Source organism: Cucurbita pepo, chromosome LG05 (assembly GCF_002806865.2).
Source record: "Cucurbita pepo subsp. pepo cultivar mu-cu-16 chromosome LG05, ASM280686v2, whole genome shotgun sequence".
NCBI classification, from domain to species: domain Eukaryota; kingdom Viridiplantae; phylum Streptophyta; class Magnoliopsida; order Cucurbitales; family Cucurbitaceae; genus Cucurbita; species Cucurbita pepo.
In genome coordinates this window covers 7623209-7637257 of record NC_036642.1, presented here as the reverse complement: position 1 = coordinate 7637257, position 14049 = coordinate 7623209, and the positions used below count along the sequence as shown (strand labels likewise).

General features: G+C 36.7%; 1 protein-coding gene across 1 annotated transcript; it reads right to left on the bottom strand.

Moving 5' to 3' along the window:
- Nucleotides 1-5174: 5174 nt before the first annotated feature.
- LOC111796161 lies at nucleotides 5175-5884 on the bottom strand. The gene is made up of 2 exons (XM_023678882.1): nucleotides 5375-5884; nucleotides 5175-5259 (listed from the first exon to the last, which is right to left on the bottom strand). Exons 1-2 carry the CDS (start codon nucleotides 5867-5869, stop codon nucleotides 5233-5235), a joined length of 522 nt encoding a protein of 173 aa, XP_023534650.1. The 5' UTR covers nucleotides 5870-5884; the 3' UTR covers nucleotides 5175-5232.
- Nucleotides 5885-14049: the final 8165 nt, after the last annotated feature.

Here is a 14049-nt window from a genome sequence, read left to right as displayed (position 1 = left end):
GGCCTCTTGGTCAACCGGGGGAAAAATTCGAGTTGGTGCTTTTGTCTCCTCTTTGTCATAGGCACCACCTACTGACTCTTCTCTTATTAGTTTAGGTGAACTTGCCCCAACTTAACTTTAGCACTTCTCAGCTAATATGCACACTCTCTCTGAGTGACACATAATGGTACTCCTCGCATGATGGGGCTTGCAAGCCAGCCTCTTTTTGGTACCAACTCTTGTGGAAGAGGAGTCTAGATGAGTCGCTAACTCGCTTGTTAGAAAATAAACGTGCTTCAAAATGAAGACGCAAAACTCGTGCACACTATCTACAAGCTATCCCTCTTTCGAACCTATTTTTGTTGTTCGCCTCTCTAGGACTCTGCCATTAAGATTCACAACGTAGATATAAAAAGTCAGTATTGTCATAGTTGTGGGTAAAGTTGACTCTTACGATGCCTATATCCGACTTGGCCAGGAATTCACCAGAAAACTATGGGCTTTCAAGGGGCACCTCGCCCCAATCATGGCCACATTGGCCTCAATCTGCATATTCTCTTAGTCACACAAATTGGTGCACCCCTTGGGTGGGGCTTGCAAGCCCAATCACAACATTTCCTCATCATAGTCGCATTCTTTATTGAAGTAAAGTCGAAGCTTTTTGACACCGTCTCTTCAGTTGTTGGCACTACACTTCAATTAATTCTTTGAATTGGCCACCTTCATGTGGTAATCGCTGCACTGATGTTTCTCTCGTTCTTCCTGCAACTTCATTCTTTTGTTGCATTCATCTAGTTGATTCTCCCTTCTCTAGTTAATACTGGTCTTGGTCCTCTTCTGAAGTCATCAACTTTAGACAAGAGGGGATGACTTAAGGAATTCACTTGTGCTCGCTTCTTGGAGCAGAGATGAGCAACTCATTCTTGCTAGCTCTCCCCCACTCAATTGTGACTACCTCTTGCAACAATGTCATTCTCCCATAAGGACTTGCATTGCATTGTGCACAATCTAACACTTGGTCGATGCATGTCTCAACTGACTCCCAACTTCTTTGCTAACAACCATTGCCATTATTCCTATCATGCAAATGATTCTCCTGAAGGCACCTACCTAGGGCACCTTCTGTTTCAATTGTTTTCCCAATTCGAAACCCCAAGTCCTTGGCAAATGAGTTTGATCGTGCTTCACTGGTAGAACTCTGCCTACTGAGGTGCCGACGCACGAAACTAATAACTTGGGGGAGTCTTGGCTTCAACCCATGACTCATTTCTGATCCTGACAACATAACTACCATATCCACATTGACACTCTTGAAGTACTTGTGATGCCTTTCATTTGACCCATGGATTCATTTCTCTAATAATCTTGTCCGACTAGACACACAAAGTGTGGCTTTGATACCAACTTTCACGGTCGTACTTTTAAAACCTTGTGACGTTGTGATTTTGATACGCTCACGAAAACCTTGAGGAAAACCCAAGCCTCATGCTCATCTTTTCGTTCTACTTTGTGGTTTCGTCGGACCTTAAGCGAGATTTTTCTTCACCAACTGAAAATCACTTCTGCAAAATCCAAGCATGTTCGACTACACACTCGCCTGTACGTGCATGTTCAATCGTCTGCGATATAATCGACTTGCCTCTATACTAGGTCAAGTGTTATGGAATGAATCCAAGGAAAAATTTTGGAACAGATTTTCTTGACAATCAAGATCAAGAGTAAAAAAAAACTCGTGATAAACGCCAACAATGCTTGATTTTTTGCAAAGCTAGAGGTCATTCTAGTATTCTTGCAAACTCTCACAAAGAAAGCTAACTTAATAATTCAAACCAAGAGCGGATTAGAAGGATGAATAACTCTTAGATCGAACTTGGAATCTATGATGGTAACTTTTAGATCCCAAGACGCAATTTTCAAATACAAAAATGCCTTCTCCAGAATTATTTTGATCATGACTAATTCAATGAATCGATTTTAACGTAAAACTTAAAAGCAATGTTGGAAAGAAACAGAGCACCAAAGGGTTTCAAACACAAAGTTTTGGTTTTTGTATTCCACCATTATTTTAAACTTGAATTTACGAGTAAATACACCAAAAAGATAATTCAAACATGATGTAATTCAACTATTTAACTACAAACTACCCATAGAGATTATTAAATACAAATGGAAGAAAATAAGACATAACATAAATAATCTTAAATGTAATTCAACTATCTCCCCTACCCAAGGTTATATATGCTAAGCCGTTGTTATCTCTCTCTTGCTTGCTTATATAACGTCTCTTTCAAATATCTCTCTTTCTAAAATCTCTCTCTCTCCTCGTTTTCTAAAACCTTCTTTTAAAACCGAGGCTAGAGGCTCGATCATACGTCGCTTGGCCGTAGGCGACGCAAGAACAAATTGGCTTAGCTCATTTGTCGTTGGAAAGTGAGTGTCGCACAATCGCTAGTCCGCTGCCTTCAAAAGTGCGATTGTGTCAAGTGACAAAAAGTCTTTAAATCACTTTCCAATGTCGAGTGATATTTTATTGTCAATCAATTCTTTTCTTAATTTGATACTTGAATCTTTTTTGCATTACTTCTGTAATTACTCCTTTGGATACATGCAATTGATGAGTGGTTGGATTCATACCAACTCGTTTCTAAATTCGTGGTTCGAATCACTTCACAAGAGATTCACAAGAGGTTTAATCAATACCACTTGAATGATTTAGCATGCAAGTTCTAACCACAAAAATTTGAGAAGTAAAAGCTTAGCTCTCAATAAAGCTAAAATCGAAACTCTACTCTTTTTCAATTCGAAAATGTAATGTCTACGTTCACGAAAAGAAGGTTTTATATAACCTTTCAAAACCTTAACCCATGTGAATATACACACATAATCTCCATAGTAAAATGATTAGGTAACGACAAATACTCGTGACCTCCACATTAAAATGGTTTGTTAATGATGGAATATGGTAACGTATGTAGTTACAATATAACATTCACTCTCATGTTAAAAACTATCTTAAATGACAAACAAATATTGAAATTATAATTAAAATAATACATAAATTTTTTTGACTAGTTTCATAAATTCAACTATGAGTTCATTAAATGCAAATTAAAGTGCATTTAATGCATCTCTATCTTGAAACTCAACTTTTCACAACATGAAGGGAAGATCTACAATGTCTTCTAGATTTTTCTTTCACAAGCTCACCATAACTTGAGTGTAAGTGACTAAAGCTTGTTGTAACTTCTTGGCTCTTGTCCTTGTAATTGGACCTTGAGGTATGAAAATTCCTTGGTTGTGGTTCATATCACCAAGTCATTCAGCTCGACCTTACCTCTACTTGGGGACAAGGTCTCTCAATGCAACATTGCATCCCATCATGTCATTTTGGTTCTCAATTAACATGATTCATATTTCTTGACATCATTCCAAGTCAAGGGGTGTCGTCGGTCATCGCTGCCCACTTGGTCATGTCATCGAGGACAAACCCATATGTCGTTCATAACATTGGAACATCTAGAACATCAATCCACTCGAGTTCTATCGAAACATTTGTTGTCTTATGCCCATGTCATGCCATTTATGAACTCTGTACTGGATAGCGGGTGCATAACCAAACCTCCGACACATGGGTTAGGGTGCAATACCAAGACACCTGTGCCGCTCGATACTGTTCTTGAAAAACTCATTAAAAAAAAGTCGCCCAAGACACTCGTCTCATAACACTTGCCCTCATTGTGAAACACCCTCACTGTGATACATGCATGTGCCACAGGGTAGTTAGCATAGGCCACAACGCCTGTGGTTGTTGAGAGCTGACACCATGTCTCCCCCTAAGAAACGTTTTGAAGCATTTTCAATACTCCTCGGTAGAAGTCATTTTGGTGAACGGTCATGCAGTGTCGTGGACCGTCCATCCAGTGTCTGATTGAAACCAAATTTGGCGAGCATTCATATTTTATATGGACGAACTTGACTCTAGAACTGCATACCCAAATTTCACTTGGAACCTCGACTTTCGAGGTTAAAGCCTGAGGCCCTACCCGACCCTTCAACGAACCTATCTTTGACACTCATATCTACTCGTGGACTATATCTTGCTTATATCTCGTTTCCTCTTCAATGCACACGTTATATGGTGTGTTTTGTGATGTATCGTCCTCCTCGATCGCATCACGGCATTCTTTTATACTAGCCCTCATATGGCCAGATGGGCACCTCTTAAAGATCGCCACTTTGCTTGTCTTAATGTGAGGGTCACAACATACTCTTTTTACAGTATGATTGTGATACTATGCAGTTATAGAGAAGTGTCTCTTGAGTCATCTATCTCTGTGGTAGTTTGAGTCTGTTTGTATGGTACAATGTTTGTATCCCATTTCCTTTGGTCCCCAATGTGTATTTAACTCGAACTGATATATTCATAAATAAATGTATGTATATAATTTTATGTTCAGAAATTTAAATCTGTACTTGTTTTAAAAGAAAACTTTATCGTGTTTTTATTTACTTGTCTATCACCTCACATTCCAATTTGTGATTCAAACAGCCTCTAAATTAATTTTCTGTTAAATGTAATACTTAATTTTTTTAGTATCTCAATCATTCTACAATCACATTTTAAAACAAACACCAATAATCTTTAAAAGAATAGTGAGGAATCAAATATTAAGTTAATGCAAAGAAATAAATGCGAAGATGATAGAAATGAAGTGGCAATGTCCTTGTGTTTTATATGTTGGTGTGGTCAGAGCCATTTTCAGAGTTCAGAGCAGCAAACCCATTACAGCCTTGTAATTGGAAACCAATGGTTAGGTGTAAGCTTTAAATTTGGTGTTCCTCTTTTTATTTTATTCATATCACAAACCCTCTCCTTTCATTCTCCTTTCCTCTCTCAGAAATCACCGCTCTCCGTAATTTTAGCGTAATCTCTCGTGACTTTATTTTGGACTTTCCAAAAGTCTCGTGTCAATGGAGATGTATTCCTTATCTATAAACTCATAATCAGTTCCCTAAATTAACAAATGTGAACTCGTGAACCAGAGAGAAGGGAGAAAAAAAAAAAAAAAAAAAAAAAACAAGCCAAAGGACCAAACTTTGTGAGAGAACAACATTAATCCACTCGAGAACTTAAAAGTTAGCTACAAATCTTAAAAAACATTTCATAGAACACAAAAATCTAAATTGTTAATTAAAAAAAAAAAAAAAAGCCCGCTTGAACAAGAAGCTCTCCACATTCCTTCTCTCATCTTTTCAATTTGATCCTTCTTCATTTTGTACCTGAAACAACCAATAATGAACTACATCAAATATTCAAGCTTATATTAGAGAAGACATAGATTTTGAACAGTCACTTGAATAATGTACATTGAATAATATTGGTTGTTTTGTTTACCTCGGACGAGTTAGCTCTTGTGCCAGATGAAGGAGACCAACCAAATGCTCGTTTCCCATCCTCACCATTGCGGCTCCCACTCGACCCATCGTTTCTGCCACCTTTCTTGGAGGCATTATGGGACTTTTTCAACCCAAGAAACCCCTTCCAGCGCCCTGTCGAAGGGCGCTGGTTCGACACGTCATCGTCTTCTTCCTCTTCCTCCACAAGAAGCTCTTCTCTAAGAGTAGTAGCCGTCCTGTGGGAGTCCTTGAAGGGGAGAAGCCGACCCTCAAAGAACAGCTCATCCGCAGACATCATGGAGTAGTTCGAGACGGAGAATTCAAAGTCGGAGGACGACGAGACGGGGGCCGGGGCGGCCGCAGACCGCTCTTGGTGTTTGAGGGATTGCTGGATGTCGACAAAGTCGCTTGAGAAGGAGATTCGAGGGCTCGCCGGGGCTCGCCGGTGGAGAGACTTGTGATGGTCGGAGTTATACATGTCTAAGCATGCCATGAGAGATTTGAAGCCAACATGGCTAAGAAGAAAGGAAGAAAAATATAGAGAATATCAATGTGATCAAACAATGTTACTTACAATACCTACCCCTTTATATGTGCCCAAATTGGTCCCTCGACCTCTTGACATGACCCGTTGTTCTATTAAGATATTACATTTTATCAAGAATACGTTAAGATAAGAATTTAAATCTTCCACGTAAGAGAAAATTACTGACATTTTTATACGTTAAAGTTCGATATTAATATTTAGAAATAAAATGTAACAAAAATTTAATGTGGTATTGATGTTGACTGACATGTTAGTGCGGATTTTTGGGTCAATCCTGTGGTTTGTAAGATGAACCATTAGGTCAATGACTTTAAGCCATCTCTTAACCAATTAAAAGCTAAATAATTATTAATTCGGTGGAAATTCATATAAATATATATATATATATATATATATGTATACATACATGCATGGGATTCCATGATGTGATGTTTTGTCATGACATTGGGAGTCAATTATGACCAATCTTTGACTCTGCAATTCAAAAGTCTATTGTTTTTCTCTTTGATAAGTGGAATGATGGTGAAGTTTTTATTTATTTATTTATTTATTTATTTTCAAGCTACTCATTTGTTTCACCTACCCAACTTCAATATGCTACCTATTCATTTTAATTGTGTTTGAGAAAAATATTTATTTATTTTTTCATTTGTGTACTAGAACCTTCCATTTTCAATTTTATTGAATTAAATTCTAAATTTAGAAATTTGTGTATTTTTAATATTATTCATGTTATACTTAAAAGAGACCAGCTTTTTCATCATATTGTATTATTTTATACACACATTGTACTTCAAAATAAAAAACTTCACATTGAAGTACTAGGTTAGGAAGCACGAGTTTACTTATAAATCTATGATCATTCGCTAAATTAGTTAAGGTGGGACTCACTCCCAACAATTCTCCTCGCCTCGAACAAAATAGACTATAAGCTTTCCCTGAGGTTTATGGAGCTCTCGAACAACCTTCCCTTAATTGAGGCTCAACTCCTTTCTTTCGAGCCCTCGAACAAAGTACGCCATTTGTTCGACACTTTAACCACTTTTGACTATACCTTCAAGGCTTACAATTCTTTGTTCAATATTTGAGGATTCTATTGTCAAGACTAAGTTTAGGGCATCATTCTAATAACATGTTAGGAAGCAAGGATCTCCACAATGTTATGATATTGTCCACTTTGAGCATAAGCTCTCATCGTTTTGCTTTGGGTTTACCCAAAAGGCCTCGTAGCAATGGCGATGTATTCTTGACTTACAAACGTATAATCATTCCCTACATTAGTCAATATAGGACTCATTCCCACCCCTCTTAAGAAAGTTGAGAATCTTTCATGACTTCATTTAACAAAGTTGAAAAATCATGAAAAATGACTTTCATTGCTTCATTTATGTAAAATATTAGCGGCTACTCGGTGGGGGAAGGAATCCAAATCCACATGCAGTGAGCTCGTATTCGTGGTGCTTACAGCGGCTGTTTGCATGGCATAAGAGGGAAAGAGTGATTTAGAGGTGGATTGAGTTCCTTAAGCGGGAATTTGGGTAAATACCCATATGAATCGTGAGCTTGATATGAAATTCGTGGAGATTTATGCGTTGTTATGCCAAATTGAACCATGATTTATGTTTAGAAGATTGAAGGCTACACCCTTGTGGACTCAATTTGAGGAAAACAGGGAGATAGAGTCAAGTTTGGGAGCAAAAACAAAAAGGTAAGCGTTAAAAAGAAACTCATAAATTTCGGTTTCAATTTCTTGACGTATAATGTATCACAAATGCTCAAACTTGGTTCTATCTTGGTACTACAGGAGATATGATTAGTTGTCACTTCTTTCTACCCAGATTATATACTATCAAAGTCATTGTTGTTATCCGCTCACTTTTAACTTATAACATTTCTTTCTTTCAAGTTGTTTTCAACGTATTTTCTCGTTCACGTTTTCTAACACATTTCTCTCAAATGTGACTCGAAACTCAGCATACGTCGAAGTTCGAATCTCTCATGGCTAACTTGTTTGCTGGGTTAGAACAAGTGTCATACAATCGTTGTCCCACAGCTGCAAGAGTGCGATTGTGATAAGTGGTATCAGAGTCGAGTTGGCTCCTTGAAAAGTTGTACACAAACATGTCCGTTGCAAAAAAACTACCCAAGTCCCAAGCTGATCGATTGGCTGAAACCGAAGAGCAGTTACTCTACATGAGTGAAGTTCCCGAATGGGGCTTTTGAAATCTCGCATGAATGAGATTGCCGCTAAAGCCAGCAGGATCAATGAGATGGCAAGTGGCCTTGAGGCAATGCCTGCCCGCGAGTTAATGATTAAGGTCGAAGCCCTAGAAGACAAGGCCACAAGTGTTGGTGGCTTCAAGCGTAGGGATAGTTCGATAGGCTCTGTTGCCCAAATGGAAGAATGGGTTGAGGGCTTAGACAACGCCCAACAAGGGATCTTTTAGATGGTGTCAGAATTGTCTAGAGAGCAACCCTTGGAGTGGTCACGGCTGAAGTGACAGATCTACGCGTAAGATTAAACCTCACCGTGAGAGAAGTGGAGAACCAAACCCCAACTAGGAGGGTAGTACAATTTAACAAGATAAATGTCGAGAAGCCCAAGCCATTATGTGGGATTCGAGATGTCTAAGCTCTAGATAACTTTATCTTTGATTTCCAACACTAATTTCAAGCCACAAATGTAGTGGCGGAAGAAGTGAAGGTCAAGTTGGAAACAATATAAGGTTTTTTTTAGCTTAAGAGTCATTCCTATTATTTTGTGATTTATTTTTAGGTTAGGAGTGATTCCTATTATTTTGTTAAAACAAACAATTAAAGTGAGTGGAGTGTCCCGTGGGATTGGCTTTAATTGACTCGTCACTTCTTCCCATTTGAAGATATAATTGTTATTTAAATATCCAATGAGAAATAAAATCATCCCATATTCAGCGCATAATCTAAAATATTGTCTCTCTATTGTGTTTTTTTTGTTATTTTTTCTTCCAACATTTTCCTTCGGCTTTTTTCCTCTGTATCGATTTCCTCCGATTTGATCAGTCAAGAAACAATAAGTGGTATCAGAGCCAGGTTTAACTACCGGTGATATATCATTCTCAAGAAGTCAGGTCTATCAAAAGTGAAGTTGAATAGCTCAATTGGTTAAAATATTGACCTAACAACGCACAGGTCGCAAGTTATGCTTGCGTGAATCGACTAAATCAAACTCGAAACATTTAAATAAACCTTCTACATCATCAAAGCAAGGGAACATACAACTTTATGTCTTTGAAAAAGTCTAGATCAACTAAAAATTATTCCTTATTTAAAATGTTCCACTAAACCACATTCTTGAACATTCGTTTTTAAGGGAAATATTTGTGTTCATCCAAGACTCAAACTCTCAAACTCTTATATGCTCACTAAATAAAAACACCAAGTTGTCTTAAGGATTCATCGTGTTACTTCTTTTAAACCTTGACTAAACTGGTGTGTACAAGATATACACTTCTACAAAATAGTCTAAGAACCTCTTCAAATATCTAGTTCATGAAAATTATACAAGTTGCGAACATAAGTGAGTAAAAAGATCTCACAATCACTCATAGCAACCATTTGAAACTTGGAGGAAATATTTCTTTATTGCTACCTTAATCAATTCACGATATTCTAAAAATTACGGCATGGGCAATCATTTTCTCTTAAGGACCAAACTAATGCGTTCAATTGAAAATGCTAACGTGTTCGAAGTCCTAGTTTAGTAGCTCGCATATCTAAGACACGGTCTACCTCAACTCTACTCGATCATTCTATCCATCATCTTAAGAATTTGAAGTAGGTTCATGGGTCAAGCTTTGTGTTGATACTAATACTAGAAAACCTAAAATACTTAATTCAACCATAATTCTCAACTTTCCAACTTCCTTCAAGATGACTTGCTTTCTTCTTTTAACGTCATTTTCTTTCCCCCTGACACATGATTTTTGTACCATGGACCTTGGTCCACGGTTCTGAGATCTTAAGTTCTTGGTTCTTGGTTACTATCCCTTAGACACTCTTTTAGTGAACAACTCAATCCTGACCTATGCTCGAGGCTTCATGCGTCCCCACAATATAGTTTGATACCTGCATCTAAGACTTCATGTGTTCCTAGTGATACAATCTACATTCCTATGTTTAAGGCTTCATGTGTTACCTGCGACGTAGTCTGAATACCAACGCTCAGAGCTTCATGCATTCCTTGCGATGTAATTTGTGTCATTGGGCCATGTTGCACTGCACATCATGAGATCTTTAGGGTACAATTCACTAGTATACATGGATACATCTTATTGTCTACCAAGCCAACTGTCATTTCTTATTGTGTATATCCATAGTAGCCTATAGTATCTTATGGTCTACCAAGCCAACTTGGTCATTTCTGTTTGCAACAATTCACTAGTATACATGGGTACATCTTTTTTTCGTCTCTATGAGAATAACACTACATCATTTAATAACACTACATGCCTAACATGTACAAAAAAAAGAAAAAAAAAATCTAGAAAACTATTTCATAAACGGTGTCATGGAACGTTTATAAAAAAATTCTTTTAAAACAATAATGTTATGAGCAACATAGTGAAAAAATAAATAATATGATTTCAAATAAAAATAAAAACAATGTTATGGTTTATCCCAAGGACGGCTAAAACAGACATGAATGCAACTGAGCTAATTCTGGTTCCATGGCATTCATCGTGACCACATCATCTATATAGAGATATATTACCTTTACCTAAAAAAATAAGAGTAGCATGTAGACCCACTACGTGGACTCATTAAAGTACTCCCTAGACTTGACTATGGGTAAATGCATGCCCACACTGTCGAAAATTCGAAAAAGAAAGAAAAAAAGAGAGTACATGAATAATAACGTGGATGTAAGTATTCGTACATTGCATAAATAGAGAAGTAATCCATAACCGTATGGGCATACAATATACATGAGATCGGTTATATGAGATGATGCAATTAATAGCTTCATAAACATCGTGACTTAAATTTTATTACACGACGAACGTACACATTCATGGTATTTCAATCATACCGATGTAACATTGAAGGAAGAAAAGGGGAGTTGGAATGTTTTAGGGGGAAAAAAAGAAAGAAAGAAGTGGGTGACAATGTGGGGCCTGGCGATTGAAGGGCGGGGGGAAGAGGACAGTGAATAAATGATGGAATTAATGGATGTGTTCCTGAGATGAATCAACTACCCTCTTCTCCACTCCCACTCCTTACACCTTTCCATTAACTCCAACTCACCGCCGTCCTCCTCTGAAAATTTAAAAATATGATATTGTTTACGAACATAAATTCTTATAATTTTAAAAAATTTTATTCGTACGAATAGAGATAGTATCACTTATTTATATACCATATACCATTAGTGTAAAGAGTAATAATGAAAAGGAAGGGGTGGGGGCAGAGTTGCAGGTGGAGGTGGTGATGGTGGGGAATTGGCGATGGCATGCATTAGGGTCAGCTTGACCAATCTTTGACCTGCCTAACTTAATTACCTGCTGCACAAACACACACATACTACACGGGGGACCACCTCCCCCTCCCCCTCCCCCCTTTTCCTTAACCATTTTAATATATTTGGTTTGGAACATATCATTTCAACTTTAGAGTACATGACAGGAAAATGCCAAAATGTATTTGTTCTTTTTTTTTTTATATATATATAAAAAAAAAAAAGTAATAAAGAAAAAAATATGTATAACAGTCCAAACACACCGCTAACAGATATAATCTTAAGTTTTTAAAACTGACTTCTAAGAAGATGTTTTCACACTCTTATAAAGAATATTTCGAATAAGGAACCCAACTCCTTGCCACTGTTAGTTAGTTCTACCACTTGCTGTCTTTTCATTTACATCTCTGCAACTTTCCTATCCTCCTCTCTCTATTTTTTTTTATTTGCATATTATATAATTATTTAATTAATTCATTAAGAAAAGAAAAGAGAGGGGACACGTGGAGAAGGCTGTCACAGTCACGTGGTGGTAAAAAGGAGGGGTGCGAATGGGGAGAAGACACGTGGATGGAGGAAAGACCAGTCAAAGGAAAGCAAGAATGAATGAGAGAGAGTAGAGTAGAGTAGAGTAGAGTAGAGGGAAGCTATGAGGTGTGTGCAAAAAGAAAAATGGTTGTATTCAAATCACAACAGTTGTTCCTCAATATTTGTTTGCTTTTTTTGTCCCCTGGTTATTGCCTATTCCTTTTTCTTTTTCTTTTTTAATATTTTCAAAACTCTACATTCTATTTAATGCTCTTTATTATGTCCTTTACCCATTTCAAATCTCCCACTATTTCCACTTCAAAATTATAATTCTTCCTCTCATCAACCGTAAAGAAAACCCGTTTTTAAATTTGTAGTTCTAATCCGTCTACAAGATCTCTTGATCAAGACTACTTTGAATTACTCTGACATGCAAATCTAAATGTAAGAAATGCAAATGAATGAGATCTCATATGCGACTTTCATTTTAATATCCAAAATCTTCCTAGTAAAGCAACAACATAAATGACTATTTATAATCTTGAAAATAAATGTTATAGTAACCTAAAGCTAATTGAAAGGTTGTAACTTTATGGCCATCAATATCATAATGAGCACCGTTTGAATGTAACTTATAATCTTAAAAGAGAATTCTCTATGACTTGAAAAAAAAAATACAATAAAACCCTCTTTAAATCTAAACAACATATATGGATCTTGTCATCTACCATGAAATGTTTGTGACATGATTAAGAGACCTTATTTCATATTAGAAAGTGTAGTAGATTTTGGTGGTAAGGATCATGGTGTTACAAATGTTTCAACTAAACGTATTACACGATTTGATACCAAGAACATTCAACAAGCATTCCTTTTAATCTACATAATTGGATAGACTTGGTTCAACCTCTATTTCATGCGTTACAAGCTAATTCAATTGAGAAAAGACCATTTTGAAGCTTCATTGAATATTTGCACGGTTGAAGTGGTGTATGGGGTTGTTATAAATAATATTTAATTGATAATTGATTTCTCCAACTTTATTTATTATTTTAATTCCATAATTTCTTGCGCTCCACAAAGGGTGACAAGTTTCTTGTCAAAATAATGATAATAACTCCTCTTTTAGTGGACATTTAAAGGGTAGTGGGGAATAACTTACTAATCATGTCACCAACTTTTTGAGTGGGCATACAGTTGAAACATTTTTTTTGGAGAAACCATAAATACTCACAAATAATAGGTAGTAGCAGCATATTTTTTTATGAAAGAAATTAAGCTCTCAAGTTAGACCCTTTCTTTAGAGATTTGAGCCTCATTTTTTGTCATTTCTAAGTTTTAAGCAATTTTTTTTGGTAGACTGCGTCATAGTCCTTCAATAAAGTCTTGAGTAATTCAATTTAGAACAAGACCCCAAATCTTACTTCTATATCTTTGATTTAAATATGTAGTTTATCTTTTAATTGATTCTAATTTTGTATAAACAGATGTTAATTTTTTTTGAATCAATGGTTCTTGTTTTTTAAATAGATGTTAATTTCTTTGAATCATTATTGTTTTAACAAAAGTTTGGATTGTTAGACTGAGTATTAGAATTATCTTATCCCCTATAGTATTATTTGGAATGAAATCTGAATGACATTTTTTTTTTTTCTCTTGTAATTTAAAACTGAAATTGTTGTGCATGATGGCATGTAATATTAGTAGATTGAGTTAAAACCTTTAATGTAACGAAATGTAATGTGTATATTCATTAAGAGCTTTGTTTATAAATGCAACAACATCATGATCATGAACTTGGGCGTGAAGAACTTTTTGATCATACGGATCTCTTTAAACACAAGTCACAACTCGCACACACCTACAAGTCCAAGCCCACCGGCCACTTACACAAGCCCATGAGCGCCTGACGTCTGCCCATCTGCGTATGCAACAGCCCAGCCCCGTTCTCATGGGCATGTGTTTGTGGGTGAGAGGATGGGCCTGACAGCCTGCGGGTCTAGTGTGCACGGTTGTTACTGAAAAACAAGATCCCACTCAAACAGAAAAACCTCCGCTCATTCTCAATTTCAATATCAATCGAAGGGTACGAGCTATGCCGAAC